The sequence below is a fragment of the Pelecanus crispus genome, chromosome 6 (assembly GCF_030463565.1).
Source record: "Pelecanus crispus isolate bPelCri1 chromosome 6, bPelCri1.pri, whole genome shotgun sequence".
Lineage (NCBI taxonomy): Eukaryota > Metazoa > Chordata > Aves > Pelecaniformes > Pelecanidae > Pelecanus > Pelecanus crispus.
This window is the reverse complement of record NC_134648.1, coordinates 55271145-55298751: the sequence shown is the minus strand read 5'-3', so window position 1 is coordinate 55298751 and position 27607 is coordinate 55271145. Positions and strand designations below refer to the sequence as shown.

At 40.7% G+C, this 27607-nt stretch overlaps 1 protein-coding gene across 2 annotated transcripts in view; it reads left to right on the top strand.

Annotated features, from left to right (window-relative positions):
- RPS6KA5 (ribosomal protein S6 kinase A5) overlaps positions 1 to 27607 on the top strand; it is an 88388-nt gene that overhangs the window by 43178 nt on the left and 17603 nt on the right. The window contains exons 6-7 of one of the 2 annotated variants that reach the window (XM_075711945.1): positions 11145 to 11228; positions 14439 to 14542. In XM_075711945.1, the coding sequence (XP_075568060.1) occupies positions 11145 to 11228; positions 14439 to 14542 (188 nt within the window). Of the gene's footprint in view, positions 1 to 11144; positions 11229 to 14438; positions 14543 to 27607 lie in introns of those variants that run through there. The other variant, XM_075711946.1, reaches the window with a different exon arrangement.

The following is a 27607-nucleotide window of genomic DNA, read 5'->3' as shown; positions in this document are numbered from 1 at the left end:
AGCTAGATATTCAGTATCTTTTAGGACAGCGTTGCTCTCCCAAGCAATTTTTTTGGTAAAGCCTTCATGAGAACATATTAGGGATGTTAGTTGCTATCACTGAACCTTCAAAACAGAATGATACAATCTATTGTATGTCTTTTGTTTGAGCAGACTGACTTTTCTTCTGCTAGACTCTTGTAGCTGATGCAAAAGAAAGAGCAGGCTTCACCACACAGAGTTAAAACCATGTGAGAAGAACCATATGAGAAGTCATAGAAATTGTTCTGTGGGTTTCCTGTTCAGAATTTGTATGAAGGGCTACTTAAGAAATAAAACTTTTCTTGGGTACAGTTAGTGTATTGATAATCATATCACAAAAGGAAACAGTCATTTGGGGAACTTTACAAGCAGTTCTAGATTTATCCAATATAACCTTGCAGTCTGTGACAGCATCCAGCACAATTCACAGCAGTCTTTTTGCAGAGACCAGAAATAGCTGGCAAGACCAGATCTTGAAGAATCTTGAAGATTCTTGAATAATCCACTGTATTAAGTCCCCTTTCTTAGTTTTGTAAAGACTTGTGAAGCATTCTGTATACCTAAAGATTTTTGTACATCAGGGAAGTGCTTCCTGGCACAGTTGAAACATGCTATGCTATGCTAGAATTTAGAATATTGTTGGAAGGGGCCCACAAGGATCATAGAGTCCAACTCCTGATTCCACACAGGGCCACCTGGAAGTTAAACCAGATATCTAAGACCATTTTCCAAACACTTTCTTGAACACTGACAGGCCTGGGGCCATGACAGCTTCCCTGAGGAGCTTGTTCCAGTGCTTGACCACCCTCTCAGTGAAGAATTTTTTTCCTATTATCCAATTTGAACTTCACCTCATGCAGCTTTAAGCCATTCTCTTGCTTCCTGTCACTGGACAGTGGAGAGATCAGCACCTCCCTCTCCATTCCCTATCATGTAGACAGCAATAAGGTTACCCCTCCATCTCCTCTGCTCTTAGCTGAAAAAAACTAGTATCCTCATCCACTCCTCAAAAGTCATGCCCTCTACCCCTTTCACCATTTTTGTTGCCTTGCTTTGGACACATTCAGATATTTTTATATCCTTCTTATATAGTGGAGCCTAAAACTGCAGACAGTACTCAAGCTGAGGCTGCACCAATGATGTGTATAGTGGGACAATCTGGTTTGGTTTGGGTTTTTTTTTTTTTTTGGGCTTGTTAACTATAATGCACCCAGGATATGGTTGGTCCCTTTTTTCCGCCTCAGCACACTGACTCATACCAAGCTTAGAATCATAGAATCGTTTAGGTTGGAAAAGACCTTTAAGATCATCCAGTCCAACCATTAACCTACACTACCAAATCCACACTAAACCGATCAAGGGTAGACTAGACTAAACCATGTCCTGAAGTGCCACATCTACCTGTTTTTTGAACACTTCCAGGGATGGTGACTCTACCGCCTCTCTGGGCAGCCTGTTCCAATGCTTGACTACCCTTTCTGTGAAGAAATTTTTCCTAATTTCCAACCTAAACCTCCCCTGGTGCAGCTTAAGCCCATTTCCTCTCGTCCTATCGCTAACTACTTGGGAGAAGAGACCAACGCCCACCTCACTACACCCTCCTTTCAGGTAGTTGTAGAGAGCGATAAGGTCTCCCCTCAGCCTCCTCTTCTCCAGACTGAACAGTCCCAGTTCCCTCAGCCGCTCCTCATAAGGCCTGTGCTCCAGAGCCTTCACCAGCTTCGTTGCCCTTCTCTGAACACGCTCCAGCACCTCAATGTCTTTCTTGTAGTGAGGGGCCCAAAACTGGACACAGTATTCCAGGTGCGGCCTCACCAGCGCCGAGTACAGGGGGACAGTCATCTCCCTGCTCCTGCTGGCCACACTATTCCTGATCCAAGCCAGGATGCTGTTGGCCTTCTGGGCCACCTGGGCACACTGCTGGCTCATGTTCAGCCGGCTGTCTACCAACACCCCCAGGTCCTTTTCAGCCAGGCAGCTTTCTAGCCACTCTTCCCCAACCATTTTACCATCAACCGAAACCCCCAGATCTCTTTCTGTAGGGCTGTACTCCAGCCTCTTGTCCCCCAATCTCTACATTGACCCCTCATTGCAGGGAGACATCAAGTGTCTCTGGTTTCTTTCATTAGAGATTGGTTGATGTGCCTAGGAAACATTAATGACTTCAAGGATGAAGGTTCTCTCTGTGTGTTTCTCCTCCTTGTAGTTTGTGGTATCCAGCAAGCAGTCATGTCGGCTGAACTTCCTGAGAGCCAAAAGCACAGCATCCCTGCAGATTTTATTTACTCTAGAACATAGTTCTAGTTGGAAATGCACCATCTTGTGCAAGAATTACAATACTGTGGTGTTAAAGAAGTTTTAACACCTGCTATTTATTTTGTATTCCATGTAATCCCTTCCCCAACTGTGAGTCTTATCCCTGTGCAAAGACATCTTTATTTGGCATCTTTATTGCCCAAGAAATTACCACATGCCATGCACCCGGTAATATAAGAAGACTTACCCTCTATCAGAGAAGGAAACTTGGGTTGTAAATATTTGCGAATAACAAACAAGATTACAGATTTTCATGTGCTAGAATTTTTATTCACTGAATAGAATTCAGAGCAAGGTCTTCATGTTGATCATAACTTTAACAGTTCCAAAAGTTTGGTTCGAAAATTTAAATCTTCTGGAGACTGGCTGACTTTTTGTCATGTATATTACATGCAGACTGCTTCTAATTTATTGTAGGTGAGAGGTATTTTCACAGAAGAGTGGTGGATTTTACTTGCAGCCCTGAGTATTTTATAGAAGTTGGAAACATCGTAGCTCATGTGATTTACGTGGTGTACACATTCCCATGAAGTATAACTTGTCACATGATTGCTTAAAGAGAAGACCCAAGATATGCAGAGTGTTAACTAAACTACGATTTTCATCAGTTTGATTCCCCCCCTCCCCCCCCCCCCCCCAATCTATATACCTGATCTGAAAGTTGGTGTGGAGAATTTTACTACCGATGCAATAAGGAGGAATTGTCCTTGACTTTAAGCAGAAAGACCATATCTGTATTAGATTAAAAACCTTGTTTAAACTTGCTATGTGATTTCAGAGTACCTCCAACAACAGTTAAGCATTCCTCTTGTCTTGCTAGGTCGTAACAACATTTTGAAACCTTCATAATGATGAGGTCAGAGTAAGTGAATGAAGCAATTTAATTTGCCACCTAACAAGTATGGACAAGCATAGGAATCTCATAAGAATGTTGCTGAAGTCTGTGGAGGAACCCAGCCAAAACATGCATAGTAATTCTATTATTTCTCCATAACAAAAATGTGACAAGAACCAGTAAGTAATTCTTGTCTGGACTGGAGAATTTTTCAGTGGACTTGTGGAGAGTTAGTCCTGAGAGCAGTCCTGAATGCCTTCAGTGAGCTTGTCTGACTACCTGGTTCCTTTGTGTTCCATTGCACCCTCTTGCTCTGTGTGGCTAGGTGCTACTCAGTCGCAGAGTTGTTGCTGACAGATGAAATACATGCCATCAGAGACTGCAACTCTGACTTTCCAACTCTAGAGGTTGTCTTTGTGTTCTTTGGCCCAATGGCACTTAATGTTTCTAGGTTTTGGTTTTGTTGTCATTTTTTAATATTGAATACACTAAAGGAGTAGTTCTTAAACTATTTTATTAGGTTCCTAGAATATTTTATATGGATACAGAATGCAAGGAAATTAAAATCTAAGCCAATTTAATAGCTGAGAAGTACCCTTCCCCTAATATTGTGTAGTTTCCATTTCTTGAAATTCTTACACTAGAAATTATGTACCCTAGGGTTTAGCCAAGCCTTTTGACCATATCCTACCATCGCTTGTATTAGCAAGGAATTCCTATTAGAGAACACATAACACTGTTAAAGAACACTTAGAGTAGCTTGCTTTATTTATTTATTTATTTATTTATTTATTTTTAAGTTGCGAAATTCATTTAAGGAGTCAAGTTTCATGGTTCAAAGGAACATGATAGTAGTATCATTTCAGAATGTGTCATATCTGATGTTCAGGGTAGCAGTCTGGCTCAGTTAAGAACAAAGTATTTGTGCATTAAGTAGTTGGAGAACAGAAGCAGTCTGTTCTGTTTCAAAGGTGACCTTTCATGTAGTTGGAGAAGTGGGTCCTAATTGTGAATGCTGAAAAGAATGGCTTCAGTGAATACTTGGCTAATCCTCTGGCTAAAATATGTTTGCACAAAGACTGTTGTGAATAAAATAAGCCGTAGGATTGCAGGACCCAAGAGTCTGTTGGAGCAGTGGCACGTGTTGTTTCAATGCAATTTGTCAAGTTGAAGAAGTACTTTAAAGGCCCTATATTTAAATGTTAAATAATATGTCTTAAATGGCAGAATGACTGTCTTAAGATGCTTGAGCGCTTTCCACATCTGCATTCACGCTTTGGAGATAAAATCACAAATGCTCAAGCTCTGAAGCATTTTCCCAAAGCAGTATTTGTATGGCAAATAGATGCTCTCCTTAGGCTTGGTGCACACATACAGAACAGTGTATTTGGAATATGCATCAGTATTCTGAGCCAGATACTCTACATAGAGCATCTGGTTATTCTTTGCAGGTGTGACTTTATTGTTTTGTTTTACCTATGTTAGTATTCTGTTAGCTAGCTTTATCTCAACTCACCCTTTCCAGCACTCACACCTCCGTAGTTTTCTTTCATGTTTTTGTTTGGGTGTTTTGCTTTGTGTGCTTGTTTTGTTCCTGAGGCGTCTGAAACAAAATTTTGTGGGTTAAGACTTCTTTTGATCTTTTTCTTTGTTTTTGCTCCCATTTTTCCAATGGTCAAATGGCGTGCTCCAGTTTGCTCAATCTGTCTCTTGTACAAACAGCAAATTTGGCAACAGATGGATTCATTTTGTGCTTAATGTTTGTATAGATTGCATGTTTCTCTTGATGTAACTTATAGTTACCTGCAGAAGTCTAAACAGAAATCTATTTTCTCTGGTACTCAGCACCGACATAGTGATGACACCATTGACTCAGGAGGTACCCAACACATCAGCCCTTGCCTGCTTGAGTCTTGAACCTTTCAATGTGGGTCGTCATCTTTTGCTCTGGGGCTGCTTTGGAGCTCCAAAAGCTGTTCTCTTTACTTTCCTTCAAGCTGACTTGGATGCCCTGTTTGCCATGCTATGAGTAAACATGACAATCACAAGATGCACTTCCTAATTATGCAGACACTGTTTCTAGAGGGTATGGTTAACTTGATGTGGGTTTTTTTTTTTTTTTTTGAGTCCCTGAACTAGTGAAGTTCTCTACTTACTGAAGGAGTTAACATACCATGTAACAGTCCACTGGGATCTTGTCCTCTGCTCTAAGAAGACTTCTTTTGCCTTTACGAATACTAGTTTGGCCCTGACATTCAGACAGTTTCTACCTGTGTCCTTCTAGCTGAAGATGTCTTCAGCCAAGTATTAAAACACAGTTTGTTTCTCAGATGCAGATCCTTGGGGTGCATGTGATAAAATAATGCAGGCCTTTACTCCCTAGGTGTTGGGAAACACCCATCCTGAATCTTTTGTCTCTATTTCTTGGCCCAATTCCCATGCCCTTTTGGATGTGTTAGGACATTGGATCAGACATTTTCAGTGCATCTGGGCTGTGTGAGTTTTTTGTGGCACTGGGAACTAACACCACCCTTCCAGCACAGTAAATTCTTAAATCAGACATAATGGAGTAGCCCTTTGTCCAAATAGTTGGCTGCCAAAAGGCAGTTTGGCCCAGTAGAGATGAGCCTTTTAGGAGTATGTTGTGCATGTGTGATTCCTTGGTCTCCTGAAGTCTCATCTAATTCCTGTTGCTCACTTCGGAATTACAGTTCTTGTCCCACATACCCTGTTATGACCTGTTGAACAGTTACAAGACTTAATAACCCTCTGAGCTACCATTGCATAATGTTGCTAAACTGAATTTGAATTGCTGTAGACTAGGATGTGTACTCTCAAGGACACATCCTTGTATTATAGTAGTGACTGTTTCTCTGTCAGTCAGGCTTTTCCTATAGGTGTGGTGAGTTTGATTAGTCTCTGCAGAGAAATGGAGTTTCTTCCTCTTGCTTTTTTTGCCACTGTTACCATGCTTTTTTTACTTGATGAGGGAGCTCATTAGAGAACTCTGAAGTCCTCTCTGTCTTTGAGGAGGGAAGTTTACACATATGCTTTCTACAACTAAAGGTAGTTTCAAATGCCTGCCTAGCATTCCTTGGTTATAAAGCAGGGCCAAATGATGATACCGCAAGATCATCAAGAGCATGATGGTGCAAGACCTCCATCCTTCTGTCAGCACTTTTGATTGAATTCTGGAGCTAGGTTTTTTGATTTCTGTAAATAGTGTAATTGTGGTCAACCTGCCAAGGTCAGCGTACATAGTCTTAGCAAAGAAGACACTCCCCTGAGTTGCTTTTTCTTCAGTGAAGTGACTGTCTTCTAGGACAAATGCTAAGCCACATTACGCCTTTCCATCTTGGACACTCACAGAATTCTAATTCTCTGTCCTAAAGCTGCTCGGTGGCTATGTGCTGTCAACATTTCCTGGTTTGAAGAGAAATTATGCCCTTTCTTTTTTGATGAAGGAAAAGGAAAATGGGATACTAAAATAGATAATCTGGAGAAAAGGCTGCAGGGGTCATATAGACATGGTATTGAAAGCGCCCTAGCATGTTAAAGCAGATATACTTCACTAGGATGCTCAGATCAGTCAGAACGATTGCAAGGAACTTGGAAAGAGGGCAGTGCACTCTCTCTTTTTATATTGCCATAAGTGGAGTGGGGAAAGTTAGAGGTCTACCCCATGTATAGTACTAGAGTATTTGTTAGAAACAGTCTGGTAATACATATAGGCACATCCACGGTGTCAGTGTGTAGCTCACCTCAAAGAGTAAGTGTTAAGGGAATATAACTTGTTTTTCTAATTTAACAGAGGGATGATTTAACAAAGTGGACTGCCTGGCTGTCCAGGTAAACCTATCTATGTTCACTGATCAACAATTCTAACAAAATTCTCTTTGTATCAGTGGCTTCATGAAAAGTTGTACTCTTAAGCAGCTAACCAGGTTGAAGTAGCCACTTTGTATACCTGTACTAAAAACTACGCTATTGCATAAACATTCAGGAATGATGCTGAACTTGATAAAGAAAAAACAGAAATCAAAACCAGCTGTTGTGTGCTAAAAGACTGAAGACCTGAAGACTATCTCCAGATTATCTGTAAATATGGAAGCACTGCTGATTGGGAACAAACATAATGACACTCCGTGAAAGACAAGGTCAATATCATCATACTGAGTTACTAGAGATAGGTTAGCCACACTACTCTTGCCTTCCGTTAGTGTCTGATTGCTTGCCGTTCTGCCACTCAGAAGAGGGAACTGCAATGTTTAAGGCATGCATGCTGTGTGAGGGAAGAAAGTGAGCATTCTGTGTTATGCAAAAAATTCTGAAGCTTGAGTATTTGCAAGATATGCGTGTTCAGTGCGAATTCACCTGTACATAACCCAAGTTCAGTAGTCTTTTAATAACTTCCTTTCTTCTCTTACATATCAGAACATGAAAGTATTAATAATGTAGATTCTGGAAGTTAACTTCATGTTATAAAGTTGAATGAAATGTAAATTGAGGGGGGCAAAATACAAAATGGGGTTTTTGAAATTTTTTGGGGGGGGCTGCATACTTGATTTGTGAGTGAAATGTGATTTCACAAACAAATGGTGAAATGCAACTTACAGTGACTTTTTGTCACAGAATCACAGAATGGTTGAGGTTGAAAGGGACCCCTGGAGGTCATTTTGTCCAACCCCCCTGCTCAAACATAGTCACCGAGAGCCAGTTACACACAACCCTTCTGAATGTCTCCAAGGAGGGAAACTCCACCACCTCAGGTGGGCAGCCTGTGCCAGTGCTCAGTCACCCTCACAGTAAAAAAGTGTTTCCTGATGTTCAGAGGGAACCTCCTGTGTTTCCATCTGTGCCTGCTGCCTCTGGTCCTGTCACTGGGCACCACTGAAAAGAGCCTGGCTCCCCCTGCTTTGCACCCTCCCTTCAGGTATTTGCACACCTTGATAAGGTTCCCCTGAGCCTTCCCTTCCCTAGGTGGAACAGTCCCAGCTCTCTTAGTCTTTCCTCATCTGTTCCAGTCCCTTAATCATCTTTGTGGCCCTTTGCTGGGCTCTCTCCAGTATGTCCATGTCTCTCTTGTACTGGGGAGCCCAGGACGGGCCAATAAAGGAAACTGTTATTGGACGTAACATTCTTTGAAAATGGTTTTAAACCCAGATGTAATGCATAATAGTAAAGACTATTAGTGACTCCCTATAAAAGGCATATTTAACAATGACTAAGTTACATAAGTGCTCCTAGTGAAACTTCATACTATAAAAACTGTGTTCTGTAAGTAACAGCTAGATGTAGTTGGTGGGGCTTGTAATTTAATAAAACAGAGCATAAATGGAGGTCTCTAACAAAGAAGTATACAGATTTTGTGACTTCAACTGTCTGAAGTCAGGACTTTATACAGTATCTTGTGAAGGCAAATCTGTGTCAATTTGTAGTGAGTCAGAATGCTTTACTTTCCGACAGTTGGCTTTATTAATGTTCCAGGGAGTGCTGTACTTCTCTGAGCTTTTTTGTGTGGTTAAATAAGAAACTATAAATAGATTGTATCAGAGTGTTTTTTCTTAATGGTCACCCTGAAACAGTCATAAGCTGGTTCTAACAGGGCTTCTGGAATACGACGCTAGTATATGTAAGGAAAATCAGTGTTGATTATGAAGAAGATGCTTAGTCGGTCCATTTTTTTTTTCTCTCCTACCTAATGTTGAGTTCCAATTTACTACTTAATTTCTTGCTAAGAACTCCACTTGTTATAATCATCCGATTTCTTCTTCTTGGCTCTGTTCAGCCTTGAATTTGAGCAGTAGACCACTTCTAAACTGAAAAGGAAGCAAGAGCTAAAGGATATAAGTACTTAACCTATGTGGATTAGAAGTTGGGGTTTTTATAAACCTCATTACAAACATATCCCAGAGTGTTTTCAATTTATAAATGTCTGTTTGTGACTTCCAGTATGAGTTTTTCATATCGAAATTAAATTACAAGAAATTATTTTAAATGATACAATACCAATTCTTTAAACCTCCAAAATTAGTTTGGGGGTTTTAAACATTGAATTTTGCAAGGGACAAAAAAAAAAAAAAACCTTAAACATGAATTTAAGAAAGAAAACTAATTTTCAAATATTGTTTCAGAAATTCTCTTTCATATTAAAAGCTGAAATGATTGTAAAAGGTAAAAAATAAATATAATTGAAAATCAGAACCACCAATTATGTATAGTAAGGATTGTAATTGTTCCTCAAAAAAGCTACTACTAATAATTCTGTGTGTTTTGAAACATCTTCAGTGAGCCTTCTCAGCAGCAAAAGGCACCTGAGATCATAAGGGTTCTGCTGTACCACTGTATATGTTCATGTACAACTCCCCAGTCTGTTTCTTGTCACTGCAGTATCTTGTAGCCTAGCTTTATTACACAACATGGAGACAAAAAAGACATAATTATAATTTTAATCCATTTATTTTGATACATTAGCATTATAAATTGTTCTCATAAATCTCAGCTTGGCTGCATTATCTTTACTCTTTGGAGAGGTAGCAAGCGAAGAACAGTTTCATTTTGTATTTTTCACTCCCCTTCCTTTTCCTTCTTCCCCTTCTTCCCCCTTCCCTCCCTCCCAGCTGAAGGAAAAATGAACAGAGAGATATATAATAGCTTCAGATTGGCTGATGACAGGATGGAGGGCTAGGAATTTCTGAAACTTTTTTTTTTTGCTTTTTATCACACTATTCTTCTTCTAGATAACAGGTACTGGAAAAGATACTCAAAGAGAAACAAGAGTTGTGTCAAAAGAAAGTGGAATCATGAAAAGTTTATTATTTTATGGTTTCGTCTCACAAGTTAATATTTCAAGTTAATATTTGAACAAAATGAGGCCTATAACTATTTTGAACTCAGAATTTTACCTCCCCAAAACAGTCACAGTATATGTATTTTAATAAGTACAGTTTAATAATATGCTGTTGGACTGTTTCATTTTTATGCCTCAGGGTACCACTGAGCACTATTTCTACTTTTAGAAGCTTCCTCTCATTAGTGTAGTACATTCTCTTATATAGCACCTGTTTTAAACTCCAAATCTGAATCTACAAATGTAAAACCTGACTTTTGAAATATTTGCTTTTTTGAACACTCTTCTTTAAAGGACCTATCAGGATCTGTCCCCCAAATGCTAGAAGCTTGAAGGATAAGGGAGGAACAATGTTGCATGGCCCAAACACATGTGCTTTCGTCATTAGCAAGGTACAGCATGACCTCATGTTGACCTCAAAGGTAAATCGCTAACAGGGAACAATTATAAATGCCTGTGAAAGCAGCTTAGTTTTGAACATAATCAAGACAGTAACTTCAGTGTGTAGAATAAAATTAAATTTACAACTCTGTCTGTCTGTCTGCCTTTCTCTTTCTCTCTCTTGTCTCTCTCCAAGTCTCTTCTTGAGAGAATGTTGTGTTTTTTATCTATGTGTGTGTTTTGAAAGAAAATTACTTTTCTAGAGGTCATAATAAATTCCTAAATATGGGGAACCCAAAGGATCTTGTATCCAATATAGTCAAATTGTACATCTTAGAATGAAATAGTCTTTTTAATGGAAAGGTTTCATTTGCTGATTAGAGTATTGATATTGCAGCCTTCAGAATGCGTATCTGTATTACCTTGGGGAATCTTGTGTAGTTCTGAAAGGTATAGATCATTTAGACTTATGGGAAAGTTTTTTAAGTATCAATATGTTAATTTTTGTGTGCTTATCTTTGCCACACAAACCTATGACATTTTATTTTTTCATAGAAGACTAAATATTCTGTGGCGTTATGTGATGCATCTCTACGTATAATGGAATATGATTTAGCTAGCAGTTCTGAGCTATTTGGAGAAGAATTGCTGCCAGCATCTTGGAACTGTTAGCCATATCTGTCCCATATGATGTGTATAATACAGTTGTTTGACATGAATTTTATTTTCTTTTTTTGCTAGAATGAGAGAGCATATTCCTTTTGTGGAACAATAGAATACATGGCTCCAGATATTGTAAGAGGAGGAGATACAGGACATGATAAGGTACGTTCTGTTTAAGTTTATTACTGAAAAGGAATTCATTCTTTAGGCAACCCTGTTGTTCAGCTTGAGAGGTTTTTCTAAAATGTGATAGTGTCTTATTTAAACATGCCTTATTTCAGGTTGTCCTAAAATAGATTATTACCTATATTTAAAAACCACCAATATGATGTATTTTCAGTTTTTAATCTTAAGTAAAAGGCACATTTATAAAGGTGTTGAGGCTTATTTGTGTTCTATACAAAATTTGTTCTAAACATGCAGTGGGACAAAAAAACTTAGCTGACACTTCCTTTTAAACAGAAAAACCTGTTTAGCTCAGAGTGGAAAAATGACTGTTTTGTGGCTAATTCTGATACATTTTTTTAAATTGTACATCAGGGAAATCTGTTACCTTTCTTGAAGTATGGAGTAGGTTATTAATGTTGTTAAAGTTATAAATGTTCTCAGATTTTAAAAATTCTGTTTAGCTTGAGGCTTGAGTTTTATTATGAATTAAAGTGTCAGTAATTGATGGGAAAGATCAAGATAACTGTAATTCACAGATGATATTTGAAACAAACCACCCCACACACACACTCCCTGTCCTGGTTTCAGCTGGGATAGAGTTAATTTTCTTCCTAGTAGCAGGCATAGTGCTGTGTTTTGGATTTAGGATGAGAAGAATGTTGATAACACACTGATGTTTTTAATTGTTGCTAAGTGCTGCTTATGCCAGTCAAGGGCTTTTCAGCTTCCCATGCTCTGCCAGGTACACAAGAAACTGGGAGGGGGCACAGCCAGAATAGTTGATCCAAACTGACCAAAGGGCTATTCCATACCATATGACGTCACGCTCAGTATATAAACTGTGGAGGGTTGGCTGGGGAGCAGCGATCTTTGCTTGGGAACTGTCTGGGTATCGGTCGTCGGGTGGTGAGCAATTGCATTGTGCATCACTTGCTTTGTATATTATTATTGCTATTATCATTATTATTATTATTATCATTACTATTTTACTTTATTTCAATTATTAAACTGTTCTTGTCTCAACCCAGGAGTGTTTCTCACTCTTACTCTTCCGATTCTCTCCCCCATCCCACCGGGGTAGGGGGAGTGAGCGAGCAGCTGCATGGTGCTTAGTTGCTGGCTGGGGCTAAACCACGACATCCCCAAAAGAATTCTACAATATTCCTAGATAAATTTTTCCAGTTGCTCACTATACTGAGAAGTTTTGGAGAATATTTAATCTCTGAGTTTTTTTGCTGTAGACTGAGTTGACTTGTCTTTCTGTTGGGGGTCACAATGTAGTTATCACAGTTCCTCCTATAGCAGCCTTTTTAAGTACTGGAAAATGTTATGTCACCCTCCATCTCCTTTTTCTGGACTCAATCTGACTTTGCCTGAGAAGGTTCTTTCTTCTCCTTCTCTATGCATTCTGCTTCTCTTTTGGTCTGAGTTTGCCTGTATATTTCTTCAGGCAGGAAGCACTGTAGTGGGCGCAGTGTTTCAGCTAAGAGTTAGCAGTTTGAAGTACAGCAGAATGACTACCTCCCTGATTCTTCTATTAAACATAAAATAGAATGTGCTTTGTCTTTTCACTTAGTCATTGTCTCACACCTACTTTGTATTCCACTATAACCTCTGCATCTTTTTTTACCGTACTGCTTGCCTAGTCATTATTAAAAATGGAATTTTGCAAACTTATGAATTGAAGCTCTTCCCTGCAGTCTGTTTCTTAGTTTAGTCTTGCCAGTTCCAGAGCATCTCTGCAATGTGTCAGTCACTTTGAATTGTGATTCTGTCTTCTCAAGTGCTTGCAAATTCAATATCGTTGCTGATTTAAAGAGGAATCTCTGTTACCTTTGGTTCTGATACTTTCATTAAATGTAGTGCAGAGCCATACAGTATTCTCTAAGAAATAGCTTCACAGTTTGATGCCAAATGTTAGCTGATAAATAAGGGTGTTTTCTCAGTTACCTATATGATGGTAATTATTTATACCACACACTCTTTGCCTCACCATTGGCAATCTCATGTGATGCAGTGTTAGAAGGTTTTTAGTGTATTTCATGTTTACTATATATCTAGCAACTCAAAGATCTTATTTTAAACAAAAGGAAATGAGATTGCTTTGGTATGCTATGGTCTCATTAATCAGTGTTTTTGATTTGTAATATCTTCTAGATGGCTGTATTGTTTGTCTAAAAGATTTGCTCTAGTATTTCAGTATTTATTTTTTTAAAGTTTGATTTCTGATTCTGCAGATCCTCCTTTTCTTTTGGAAAGACACATGCCAAGGAAAAGTTCTTCTGGGATTTTCTCTGTTCCTTGTGTATTTGCAAAGTTAATTACTAACAGTACAGAGACTTCTCTAGCTAGTTCTTCTAGGCACTTTTGGCTGAATATATGAAACATCAGATTTTGTATATCTTGAAGCAAAAAACCTAAAATATTAGGCCAAATTGTCATCATTTCACTAATTGTCTTCCTGTATTGTATTAATGTTGTCAACATAACTAAAGCAGGACTTCATTTTCATTGATTTGCAAAATTCATGGAAGTAAAACTGAGAAGTTCAAACACCTATAGCTAAATAAATTTTGCTGAAATGACTAGACTGTTCCATTTTATTATTCATAGTAGCATCTTTTCTTTTGAAAGAGAGAAATATTTTGTAAGTTATGAGGCATCAGGCATATGAATAATATGATTAGTGTATGGGAAGCCAAAGATCACATGCGTTACTAGCGAATATAAGATAAAGTTCGATAGCATTTTCAGGTGACCTGTACTCTTAAATTGTGCTTTTTAAAAGTTCCTTAGTTTCATTCTCAAGCTCCTGAAAGTTCAAGGTTCCACTACTTCTTAGCAAGGCTTAGGTTTCTCTGTTATTTCGAGTACGTTTTAGAATTCTTATCACTTCACAATAGTAAAAGTAAAAATCAATTTGGGACGGAGGGGGAGAAGGAACTTTAATGGAAAGAGTTCAGCTTGAGAAATTAGTTGAAGAAGGTAAGTGGAGAGATTTCAAAATAAAATTAATTTATCACAGGAAATACCTCCTATCAGTACTGCAGTTGTTTATGCTTTATTGTATCCCAGTTTGCCTTTGTATTGATAGGTGGGCTTTTCCTTTGCTAGTTGCTTTTTGGGTGCATTGTTTTGTTCCTTCTTTTGTTAACTGTTTTACTTCAGTGTATCGTAACATATATAATTATTGTTGTTCTATAGGCTGTTGATTGGTGGAGTGTTGGTGTTCTTATGTATGAATTATTAACTGGAGCATCACCATTTACAGTTGATGGAGAGAAGAATTCCCAAGCAGAGATTTCTAGGTGAGATTCAAAACAGTGAAGTATACAAGCTTGTTCACAAAATGATGCTTATGCCATAATATATGTTTCATGAGAGTTCTAATCTAAAATTTAGGAAGCAAGTGCTACCAGGGTAACATTTTAGGTGCTCCAGTTCTGTTTAACAGAATGACATCTGGATGCAGATAGGTTTTATTAACCTCAGCAGGTTATTGAAATAATAGAACTGACCTTTACAAAAGACCTGTTTTGTTTAAACTGCAGTGGAACCACAGCTTTGTAGATATTCAGCCCTGTTGCATGTTTACTGTTGAAAAGGAAGTCAAATGAAATGTGAAATTATATGTAAATAGAATTATCACATTCAAAATCTTGATACGTAGTGAAACATGTATTTAGCTAGAGAGATTTTTGTCAGCTCTTGCTAGATCACTCCATCAGACTACAGGTTTAAAGTGTCGGGATGTACCCTACTCCTAGCTTTTTGCCACAGGTAATACTTATTTTATTAGTGTATAAAGTGAAACAAAGAATGTGGTCTTTTCTAGCCATACTTGCATATCTGAGAAGAAATTAATATGATACTTACGGAAGTGAAATAACCTATACCATTCTTATATTTTACATGTAAACTTTTCCTGACTATCAGCTGTGTTACGTTGAGTAATCTCAACACTTTAAAGGTTTGTTTTCAGTACCCATGTAAAAGCATTGGAGCATTTTAAAAAGGCAAAGCGATAAGCTTGCCCAAACCACATTACTGAAATCTCCCCCCAAAATTAGCATTTCCTATTACTGGATTTCTCTTGGAGCGGGGAGCTGAGGACTTAAATTGCACAAATTAGTGATTGCTGTCAAGATCAGTTTGTAAGTCGAGTCTCCGAACTAAGAATAGTCTTGCTCCTATTGGTATGTATTACTATCGTTCTGACCCTCACCTGAAGTCACTTGATATTTAAGGTTATATTGGGCAACAGAACATGCATCAATTATTTAGACAATTTATTGTACTTCTGTTACAAATTCAGGCAATTTCTTGGAAGCTTGAAACCTATTTATTGGTTTCTAGGTCTCTACCAGAACAGGAAACTTAGAGGGCCACTAGAAAAAAAAAAAGGGGGGGGGGGGATGTGCGTGAAATCCATTAACAAAACAAAATTCCAGACTTCACCCTCTTGGTCACTATGATGGAATTAAATAGGTCAGAAAGAGTTAAGTTTTAAGGTTAGAAATTTTGTTGATTACTTGCTTATGTCATGTCCGAATTGGTAATTTTGACTCCCAAGATTTACTAAATGGAACTCTGAAGGAGTCACAAATTTTTTTAGAGGGGACCTTGACCTGAATTTTACAGATACAGATTTTCCCAAAAACTTTTTAGATATGTATTCTACAGGATATGGCTGTCTTCTGGTAGGTCCTTATGTGCTCTTTAATATCATAATCTTTCTGATACTTTAAGATTAAATTCAAAGCTGAGAAACTGCAAGGTTGCTAACATCATCCTCTGATGGCTAATAACCTAATTTCTGATCTAAATTTAGTTGTGGTAAGTTTACTGAGTTGTTGCTCAGTATGCTTTTGTTCTGGTTGGTGTTTATGCTACACATTTATAGACAGCAATCCTGTAGTCTTTCAGCTTTTATTTTGATAAATTTAGAAGGTAAATTCTTACAGTTTTCTTTATTTAAAGTTGTTCCCCAGTCTTCCTGTTTCCTGAAAAAGCTTTTTCTTAACTCAGCTTGTGTTACTCTTTCTTACATAAGGAAAAATTATTCCTGTTGATGTTTCAAGAGGATCTTGTTTAAGGGAAGTAATAATTCACCATCTGAACAAAAAGATACTTCTTCCTTTTTTCTTGCGTTCGTCTTGTTGATGCCAATAGTGGACTGATAGGTCTAATTCCTCCTTCTTTTTTATCACTTCCAACTAATAAGCCCCTGGTTTATAGCTGAAATCTCAATAGTCCCAACAAAGTGACTGCATTTCAGACTTGATTTCATCTGTCTTCTGTTACTTCAGTACTTGTAAGACTCACGGTTTCAGAATCCTTTCCATTAATAGCAATTTCGGTGCTGGATGACATCTGTTTTGTGTGTTTGCAGTTTATTATGTAATGAATGTTATGTTCCTTTTAAGAGTGTGGCTGAGCATATGAGAATATTGCTGTTTTCTCTGTCCTGGCTGCTGCACTGAGTCATGTGGAACCTTCTGGGGAATGGTGGTTGCTGCGTGCCTTGGGGAGTGTGTTTGGGGCTTTCCCTGAGGGTAGTGTAGAGCAGGTGGAATGGATGTGAGATACCAGCAGGCTGTGGTGCTCCTGCAGCACAGGCAGAGGGTGAGAAGAGTAGGGAGCAGAAGTACATCTTGGAGAAGATGGAAAGAAAACCTTTTCCTAAGGATTGAAGGGGACTGTGTAGAGTTTTGCTGCAACTTGGGAAGCTGTTGAGCTACTTGCTTGAGAGCAGGCCTGAAAGAAATGATCTGCCCTTCCCGACATGCTAGCCTGTTAAATTTAGGAATTCTTGTTACCATATTCATGGCTTTTCAGAAATACCCTCCTTGTATTTATCTCTAGCATGAGTACACTGAGCTCTTTCAAGAAATAACAGCTGAATTTTCAGTACCTGTCTTTATCCTAAGCCTGTCTGGCCTAGAAGCGATGATCTTTTCCTTTTTTCTTTGATAATTTTGTCACTGAGGATTACATTCACAATTTACAATTAATGTCCTTTTTTTATTGTTAATTCTTTCAGTTAGGTCTGGAGCCTTTTCTATAAAGTCTTCTGTTGAATTGGGATGCAGACTCTAGATAATTTTACATGTATAAATAGGTTCCAAATTCTCTGTGACCGTCTTTGATCTTTCTAGTTTCATTTCCTCTCTAAACTGATGAAGAACTGAGTTGCAGATAACTTCATCAGATATTTACAGTTGCCAGTGGTAATGAAATTACTAGCACTGGCACAGAGATATGAGTTGGTAGAAACTTCTTTCTTGATGGCAAAGTTCTTCTACACAGAAATTCTATCCCCTAACCTAAATATGCTTTAACTTGCCAATTGCAGCAGACTTAGAGTTCAGTTTTCTCTTACTTGGTCACAAGCCCTGAAAAAATAGTTTCCATGGCCTTTGATTTTTCTGAGTGTAAGGAAAAATTTGACCATCCGTTAGATGCTATCAAGATATTTTGACCATGATTCTGCAGGAAACCTGTTCTTGATAAAACTGTTGGGAAGGTGCATAGCAGGTGTATACTGGGATTCCCTTCTTTATTCTTTGCCTGTGAAGACTCCAGTGATTGCTAGATCTTCTAAAGGACAGAGCAGTCATTAAATCCAACTCGTAATTTGCATGGTGTCTTCTGGAATTTTGTCCTAGAGCTCATAGCTGTCTACCTAGAATGTACAGCATTTATATGCCTAGGTGGGAGTCCAGAGTCCAAGAACTGATAAACAATAATGTAATGATAGTTTTCTAACAGATAGCAATGAGTTAGGAAATCTCTGCCACGTGAAGGAAACCATTTGATGGTAGACTTAGTGTGAGTCACATCAGTGACTCTGCCTACAGATCATTTCAACCTTTCAGTAAAGCAGATGGTTTTAAGAAAGTCGTAAGTATTGCATCAAAATCTTCAACTTGCCTAGAACTGGGGATGCACACATAGATCTGACTGCTCAAAGCAGGAACAAAAGAACCTGGCATTAGTAATTCTGAGATGACAGGGTATTCAGTAGAGTCGTTCTCAAATGTGAAGGTGAAAACTCTGCTTTGGAAGCTTGTCCCTCTGCCCTTTAACAGGGTTATAGCTTGGGATTGCTTTCTATTATTCTCTGAACATCAGGATGGATATGTATTTTTTTTGGTGATGCTTGTAATACATTTCTGAGGGCGCTGGTGATAGACTATAGCGACAGTTCTAGCATAAACCTAATGTTTCTGTTGGTCAGCTATGCTGATCCTTTCAGTTTTTCATTATCTCGTGTCTTTTACCTGGTGGAAGCAAAAAAAGCTTCAGGTTCTGCACTGTTGATGTTTTGTTATCATCTCTTCCATAGTTCAGGTTCAGGCATCTGCTTTCAGGCTAATCACAGTGGAGGGTGAAGAGTGGCTTCCATCTCAGTATCACATATTTTGTATCTGTATCTTGACCGAAATAGTTGGGTTTTGTTTATTTCTCCATCTATAAAATCTTTCTTTGGTTGGCACCTAATGATTACCACTTCCTAAATTTTTTTGTCCTCCTTCCTGCTGATTAGTTTTGTTCCTTACTGTTACTATTTTAAACAAGTTGCACGGTTATGGTTTCCAATAATGAATTGGCATTAGTTTGTTCAAGCACCCCATCTTCAGTTAGTTTTCCATAGCTTATGCTTTACTTCTCAAAATGATCACTCAGTGGATATATTTAATAGTAATTTTTACAATATAGTTTATAGATTGGTCAGTCTCATGCTAAAAGATAAATTGGTCAATAAGTCAAATTGCCAAATTGGTGCTGTTGTCAATAGGTGTTTTCATATTCTTTGACATAAATTGGATTTTCTCAGCTATGCAGTGTATCAGAATTTTGACTAATTTATCTGTTTACAGAGTTAATTAAAATGAAAAATTAAGAAAATATCTTCCAGCTTCTGGCTAACAGCATATTTTCTCCTTTCATTTTATCTTAACCACTGGGAGCAATCTGCTGTCAGTATTGGAAAACTCCCAATGACGCTTTTTGTCTTTATAAGGCCTTTATTGAGCATTGCAAGGGCATTCCTGCTTAAGCCCTTAAGATTATCACCCTGGAATGAACAAGGTCAGAATCCTCTTCAAATTCTCTTTAGGCTGACATCGTAGTATAAGCCTTTGGCACATGGGTTTTGCATTTCTAGTTGGTTTTAAATACTACGCATTCTGTAGAAGGATGTTTTATTCAGCTAGCGAACACCTATCCCATCTCTACTGCTTTGGTGAAGAACAGACAAGAAACCTGTGGTCAGTCTATGTAATTTTTAAACTACAAGCTAGCATAGATCAGTGGTGGCAACTCTATGAATTTTTTATATCAAAGTCGGTGAGTTCCTTGGCTAATTTGTCAGGCTCAGCAGCCCGCACCTGTTACACAGGAGTGGCTCTGAAGATATTGATAAAGAGGAAGAGCAGCTAAAGGTCAAGGTGTCATTTCCCTACTGTATCCTCCACTCACTAAAGATTAAGCATCTCCTTCTCCTCCTTATCATTCATTAGCATGTCCTTTGCATTATCATGTGTGCTCTTGGTCTGTAGTACCTATGGGAGAAACTCATCAAAGCTCAAGTTCCTGAAAAACAATACCAATGGGGTTAGCTCCTAGCTCTGCCTAGACTGCCATGGAGAAGGATAAGATGGAAATGATTCAGGACTTCAAAGTGATAACCTCCATCACCTATGCAAGGGATGGTTTCTCTCAAAGTGTTTTCAGTACAGCCAGACTGCTCATCAGCAGGGGTAATCTCAGCTCATCCCAGCTCAGAGGCATTGTACTAGGCTAGGAGAAGCAGAAAATACAGCAGAGTAGTCCTTCAGCAGCTTTGACCACAGTTGCCACTTGGGATACTTAATTCTTCCTGCTTACTTCTGTCACTATTATTGGACCACATCAACATGAAATGTACAAGAGGATGGAGGTGATTCAGAAAAGGAAAGGAAGGTTGATGTTAAAGGCCACAGCTTCTTTTCAGAAGCACAGACATCCTGGGAAGGACTTTGACACATTCAGCTTCCTTCATCTGAATACTTTATGGGCTACTGTCACAGCCTTGAGTGACTTACCCTTCAGCACAACACTTCACTAGTGTTGTGCTAGTGAAACCAGACTCTCTTTACTTGATCAAGCTACTTGATTAGTCTTCACCGATTTCTGCTCTCTCACATGTTGATCCCATATGGTCTTTCTTTTCTGGCAGCTTGCTTTCCATCCTAATTAATGTGTATACAGCTTCACATACTTCAGTTCCATGATAATTGTAAGTAGTTCCTGGAACATCTAAAGAAATTATCTTCGTTCTTCAGTACTTCTGTAGTGTGGTTCTGTGAACCAGTCTAGAGAATCGTGAATATTTTATAGTATCAGTCAACCTCAAAAGTATTTCTGAATGAATGTAACTGGCATGTATAAATGCAGCTTACATGGAGTCTGCTTGTACAGCATGGCAAAATCATAGAATCGTTTAGGTTGGAAAAGACCTTTAAGATCATCAAGTCCAACCATTAACCTAGCACTGCCAAGTCCACCACTAAACCATGTCCCTAAGCGCCACATCTGCATGCCTTTTCTGCCAGGCAACTTTCCAGTGACTCCTCTCCCAAGCCTGTAGCGTTGCATGGGGTTGTTGTGATGCAAGTGCAGGACCCAGCACTTGGCCTTGTTGAACCTCATACAATTGGCTTTGGCCCATCAATCCAGCCTGGGCAGATCCCTCTGGCAGGGCCTTCCTACCCTCAAGCAGATCAACACTCCCACCTAGCTTGGTGTCATCTGCAAACTTACTGAGGGTGCACTCCATCCCCTTGTCCAGGTCATTGGTAAAAGGTATTAAACAGACCTGGCCCCAATACTGAGCCCTGGGGAACACCACTTGTGACCAGCTGCCAGTTGGATTAAACTCTGTTCACCACCACTCTTTGGGCCCAGCCATCCAGCCAGTTTTTTACCCAGCGAAGAGTACACCTGTCCAAGCCATGAGCAGCCAGTTTCTCCAGGAGAATGCTGTGGGAAACGGTGTCAAAGGCTTTACTGAAGTCCAGGTAAACAATATCCACAGCCTTTCTCTCATCCAGTAAGTGCGTCACCTTGTCATAGAAGGAGATCAGGTTGGTCAAGCAGGACCTGCCTTTCATAAACCCATGCTGCCTGGCCCTGATCGCCTGGTTGTCCTGTACGTGGTGCGTGATGGCAATCAAGGTGGTCTGGTCCATAACCTTCCCCTGCACTGAGGTCAGACTGACAGGCCTGTAGTTCCCTGGATCTTCTTTCCGCCCCTTCTTGTAGATGGGGGTCACGTTTGCTAACCTCCAGTCAACTGGGACCTCCCCACTTAGCCAGGACTGCTGATAAAGGATTGAAAGTGGCTTGGTGAGCATTTTCACCAGCTCCCTCAGTACCCTTGGGTGGATCCCATCTGGCCCCATAGACTTGTGTGTGTCTAAGTGCTGTAGCAGGTTGCTAACCATTTCTCCTTGGATTATGGGGGCTTCATTCCATTCCCCATCCCTGTCTTGAGCTCAGGGGGCTGAGTACCCAGAGGACAACTGGTCTGACTATTAAAGACTGAGGCAAAGAAGGGATTAAGTACTTCAGCCTTTTCCTCATCCTTTGTCACTGTTTTCCACTGCATCTAATAAAGGATGGAGATTGTCCTTAGCCCTCCTTTTGTTGCTAATGTATTTACAGAAACATTTTTTTATTGTCTTTTGTGGCAGTAGCCAGATTAAGTTCTAGTTGGGCTTTGGCCCTTCTAATTTTCTCCCTGCATAACCTCATGACATCCTTGTAGTCCCTCTGAGTTGCCTGTCCTTTCTTCCAAAGGTCATAAACTCTCCCTTTTGTTTTTTTCCTGAGTTCCAGCCAAAGCTCTCTGTTTAGCGAGGCCAGTCTTCTTCCCTGCCAGCTCATCTTTCGGCACATGGGGATGGCCTGCTCCTGTGCCTTTAAGATTTCCTTCTTGAAGAATGTCCAGCCTTCATGGACTCCTTTGCCCTTTAGGACTGCCTCCCAAGGGACTCTGTCAACCAGGCTCCTAAACAGGCCAAAGTCTGCCCTCCAGAAGTCCAAGGTAGCAGTTCTGCTGACCCCCCTCCTTACTTCTCCAAGAATTGAAAACTCCATCATTTTGTGATCGCTATGCCCAAGGTAGCCTCCAACCATCACATCACCTGCAAGTCCTTCTCTGTTCACAAACAACAGGTCCTTCGGGCACCTTCCCTAGTTGGCTCCCTCACCAGCTGTGTCAGGAAGTTATCTTCCACACACTCCAGGAACCTCCTAGACTGGTTCCTCTCTGCTGTGTTCTATTTCCAGCAGACATCTGGTAAGTTGAAGTCCCCCATGAGAACAAGGGCTAGCGATTGTGAGGCTTCTCCCAGCTGCTTACAGAATATTTCACCTGTCTCTTCATCCTGGTTGGGTGGTCTGTAACAGGCTCCCACCATGATACCTGCCTTGTTGGCCTTCCCCCTGATTATTACCTATAACCACTCAACCCTACCATCACTATCATTAAGCTCTAGACAATCAAAACACTCCCTCACACACAAGGCTACCCCACCACCTCTCCTTCCTTGCCTATCCCTTCTGGAGAGTTTATAGCCATCCATTGCAGCACTCCAGTTGTGCGAGTCATCCCACCATGTTTCTGTGATGGCAACTATATCATAGTTTTCCTGCTGCACAGTGGCTTCCAGCTCCTCCTGTTTGTTGCCCATGCTGCGTGCATTGATGTAGATGCACTTCAGTTGGGCTACTGATGCCACCACCTTTTTGGGGTGTGGAGAAGCCCTAACTCCTACGTGACCACTCTCGGGCACTTCCATGGTTTCTAACACATCCATAACCCTTGTGTGTCTGCTGCCGCATGGATCTCTACGTCCTACCTCCACTGAGATGGCAGATCAAAGGACCTCGCTAGCACACCATCCCTCAAACATTGGTGTGCTGCCCCCAGGCTTATCTCTAGCGAGCCTGGTTTCATCGCTTTCCCCCTTCAAATCTAGTGTAAAGCTCTTTCAATGAGCCCTGCTACCTCCTGTGCAAAGGTCCTTTTCCCCCTTCGAGACAGGTGTACCTCGTCTGTCACCAGCAGGCCTGGTATTGTGGAGACTGACCCATGATCAAAAAACCCAAAATTCTGCCAGTGACACCAGGCTCAGAGCCTTCTTTATGGAAGCAGTTTTGACGCAGGGCGTAGGCCGACTTAACCTCGGCGACACCTCCAAGCTAGATGAACCATTGTCCTTGTTATTGTTTGGTTCCACTTGCAGAGCCTCATACCTTAGGCAAGGGCACCTGGGAAGGTGGGGCAGTCCCAGAGGAGACGTGCCTGCTGCCCCGGGCAGGAACTTGTTGCCATTTCCCCCTATCCCTTAAGTCACTGTGTTCAGCCAGGTGGAGAGAGGATAGGGAGTCCTCTGTATCGTGCGTCCTCTCGGGCCTGTCTCAGGGAAGGTAGGGTGCAGCTCCAGTGGTCTCTCTCTCTCTCGCTCTCCCTGATGCTCCTCAACCTACTCACCTCCTCCGGGAGCTCTGTCACTAAGCGGAGCAGTTCCTCTCCCTGGGCGCAGCTCCCACAGGTGTGCTCACGGCTGGCGTCCGGTACTGGCGTAAGAGCAGGGCACGCCCCGCAGCCTGACGCTTGGCTGGCAGCATGATCCTGCTGGAGCTCTGTCTGGGAAGGTGTGTCTGTCATGGTGGGTGCAGAGCTTAGAGAGGCCATGGCTTTCTGCCGGGTGGATACCATTGCTCCCTGGTCAAACTGGCAGAGCTTCAGCGCCCTTCCTGGACGCCCTTCTGCACAAACTGCAGTGCCAGCTGCTGCGCCACACTCTGTTTGCCTGCCCTGTTGGTGGCACTCCTGGTCGCTAGCACTCCCCAAGGGTTCTTTGCGGGGACGGGGACAGGGGACACGGCACGGGACACAGGACAGGGGGGTGGCCCTTGGCCACTGTTGATCCTGGCCCTGCCCAGGTCTTGTCAGCTGCTGTGGCAGGAGCTGCTGGCTCCTGGTTCTCTCTGCTCCCCCTGAGGCCCCCCTGGTTTGGGAAACCTCCCTGTGCACCGTGCTAGTGCCGCTCTGTGCTAGAGCCGCTCTGTTGCCTATCATGCTGCCCCTGGAGCTGCTTGCCTCAATGCTTTCTTTGCAGTGGGCTCTAAGAGGGTCAACAGATGGATGATATCACTCAATAGAATCAGCTTGCTTTTCACATAGCTAAATACTGCTTCATTGTTAGTTCTGCCTATAAAAAGAAATAATTTAAAACAGTAATCTTGGCAAAAGGCAGGAATTACTGATGCTGTTGTCACAAAATTTTTCCATAGGTAAAATACAATGTTATACAACACGATTATTGGCAAAATATGTATGTTAATTGTTTTGACAGGTATAGGGGATTCCTTCCCCCAAGAATTTCAGGAGTGGTTTCTAGCCAAAGAGCAGAATGTCAAGTAATACGAAAAGTTACTTTATAAACCTGTCTCAGCTTCAGCTGGGACTCTCTGCTCAGTTGCCACATCAATGGTACAACCGATTGCAATTCTCAGGCTGACCAAAGACATGCAATATGTCACTGGAAATTTGCAGTTAGAAGGATGAGACTTACTAGTGGTGTTACTGCGGAAGTACTTCTTTTGGCTAAGAATTTTCTGGTAACTTTGCAGTGCAGGGTTCTATAAAAGACTTTCCACTGCTTATGTTTGTTTCACTCTCTTATGTGAATGTTTGCATTTGCATCAGAATCCTGAGACATGGGCAAGAATCTTATTGCTAGCGCTTATCAGCATCACTACTACAGTGACTGGTCTTCTGAGGCTGCACAAAGAAATTGTACTCATTTGTTCTCTTTGTTACCCATGTTACCAGTCATCCCAATTCAGCATCTTTTTTCAGAGATATTTTCAGATTTTTATCTGACTTGGCCATCTGTAATCTCTAACACTTCAGACAGGAGAATACTCTAGAATTTCTCTTTTGGATTCGAAGGACATCCCAGAGTCTCGATCCCATTGCTTTAGAACTGAATTTAAAAAGATACTGACTTAGGGAGTTGTTTTTCCCCCTTCTCAGACCCCAAAGAGAACTTGCCTCTTTCCAGGATCTTTGTTATATGCCTTTCTGGTTCTCTCATCTGAAGGGTTAATAAATACATTTCTTGGGACTCCTCGAACTGAAGTGATTTTCAAGCTAAGAAGACATTGTAGATTTTGTTGGCCCTCCTGTAAATCAAGTAATTTTGTTATCAAGGTGTCCTGTCTCCTGTCTTACTTCCTTACCTACTTCCCCTTTCTGAAACTGGATGATTTCTGAAGAAGCTGACTCTTTACTTCTCCACCAGTCCTACAGTGTAAGAATCTTCTTGTTTAGTGATGTTTAAATTTGGTATTAACATCCCTAATTAAGAAATATTTGGCAGTATTGTGCTTTCTTCTCCTTTTTTGTAAAGTCCAGAAGTTGAAGACGAGGCTTATGGTTGCTGTTACTTTTGCTAGCAGAGTGGCTGTGATTTAGACCCTTATTGGCAGATCATCCTTACATCATTTAAAGATACAATCCATCTTAAAACTCAGACTGTATTTTCCTACCTCATTTCAGTGTTACTTAAACCAAGAGGTTAGCTTGCTTTGTGGTTTTGTTTGCTTGAAATTGGATACTACGTCAGTAGAAACAATCCCTGGGATATGTGCGTATTGAACTTGTTTTTGTCATTCCGCACTGGCAGGACAAGATTATTTAGGAAACAATCTGTTGGCATCTATTTTTGGAGTAATCCAAGAAGTTAACTATCTCAAAATAAAAAATTTCCCATGGGATAGCTGACTCTAAGGATATGTCATGCAGTGACTTTAAACAAAATTTAGTAATGTTCTGCAGTGATCAACTTAAGCTCTATCAGACATATCAGATATATAACAATTGAGATTTTAGTGCTGCCACAACCTCATATAATTTCAGCCTTACAGTCTCTCATAGCTTCAAAATCTTTCAGTCTGTGTTTAGTGGAGGCACTCTCAGTCCTCCTTCTATGTATCATGCTTCCTGAAGTCCACCACAGTGAGAGTATCCATATAGATATATAGATACCAGGTTGAACACGAGCCAGCAATGTGCCCTTGTGGCAAAGGCAGCAAATGGTATTCTGGGCTGTGTTAGACAAAGTATCAGCAGGTTGAGGGAGGTGATCCTTCCTCTATACTTGACAATGGTGAGGCCACACCTGAAACACTGTGTCCAGTTCTGGGCTCCCCAGTACAAGAGAGACATGGACATACTGGAGAGAGCCCAGCAAAGGGCCACAAAGATGATTAAGGGACTGGAACAGATGAGGAAAGACTAAGAGAGCTGGGACTGTTCCACCTAGGGAAGGGAAGGCTCAGGGGAACCTTATCAAGGTGTGCAAATACCTGAAGGGAGGGTGCAAAGCAGGGGGAGCCAGGCTCTTTTCAGTGGTGCCCAGTGACAGGACCAGAGGCAGCAGGCACAGATGGAAACACAGGAGGTTCCCTCTGAACATCAGGAAACACTTTTTTACTGTGAGGGTGACTGAGCACTGGCACAGGCTGCCCACCTGAGGTGGTGGAGTTTCCCTCCTTGGAGACATTCAGAAGGGTTGTGTGTAACTGGCTCTCGGTGACTATGTTTGAGCAGGGGGGTTGGACAAAATGACCTCCAGGGGTCCCTTTCAACCTCAACCATTCTGTGATTCTGTATTCTAAAGGGGTTTGTGTGTGTATCTTTTTAAACCTGTTTGGTATATGTTGTCTGTGTGTACATTCTCAATTTTCCTTCAGACTCCTTATCTTCAATATCTACATTTGGAGTAACTGAAGGAAAACTTGCCTTCCTTTTTATAGAAAACCGTGGGAGCTATACATATAAAAGACGGGTATTGAAATGTGATTCTACTTAGGCTTCCAAGATTTTGAACTTCCACTAGCTTTATTTGATGTCTCCTAGTTCTTGTACTGAAAGACACAGTGAGGTCCCTATCCACTTTCTCTCTACTGTTCGTTGTTTTGACGGAACACTATGCCCAGTCCCCTCAAGTCCCCTTTTCACTAAGGTGGATAGCCTTAGCCTCTTTTGTAGATGTTCAGATGAAACACGTCCTGTATTTCTGATTAATCTTGTTACTCTTCCCTAAAACTTTTCCAGTTATAGTGCCTCCTTTTGAGAGTAGGGCATGAGCACTGCACACAATATACAAGGTGCAGGCAAACCTCAAATGGCCCAAGTGTGGGTTTTTTCTCTTTGTTTTCTAATAATTTTTAACATTGGAATTGTTTTTGGTTTTTTGACTGCTGTTGGGCACCAAGTTGATGTTTGTGGGGGGCTATCTGTTGTAGGT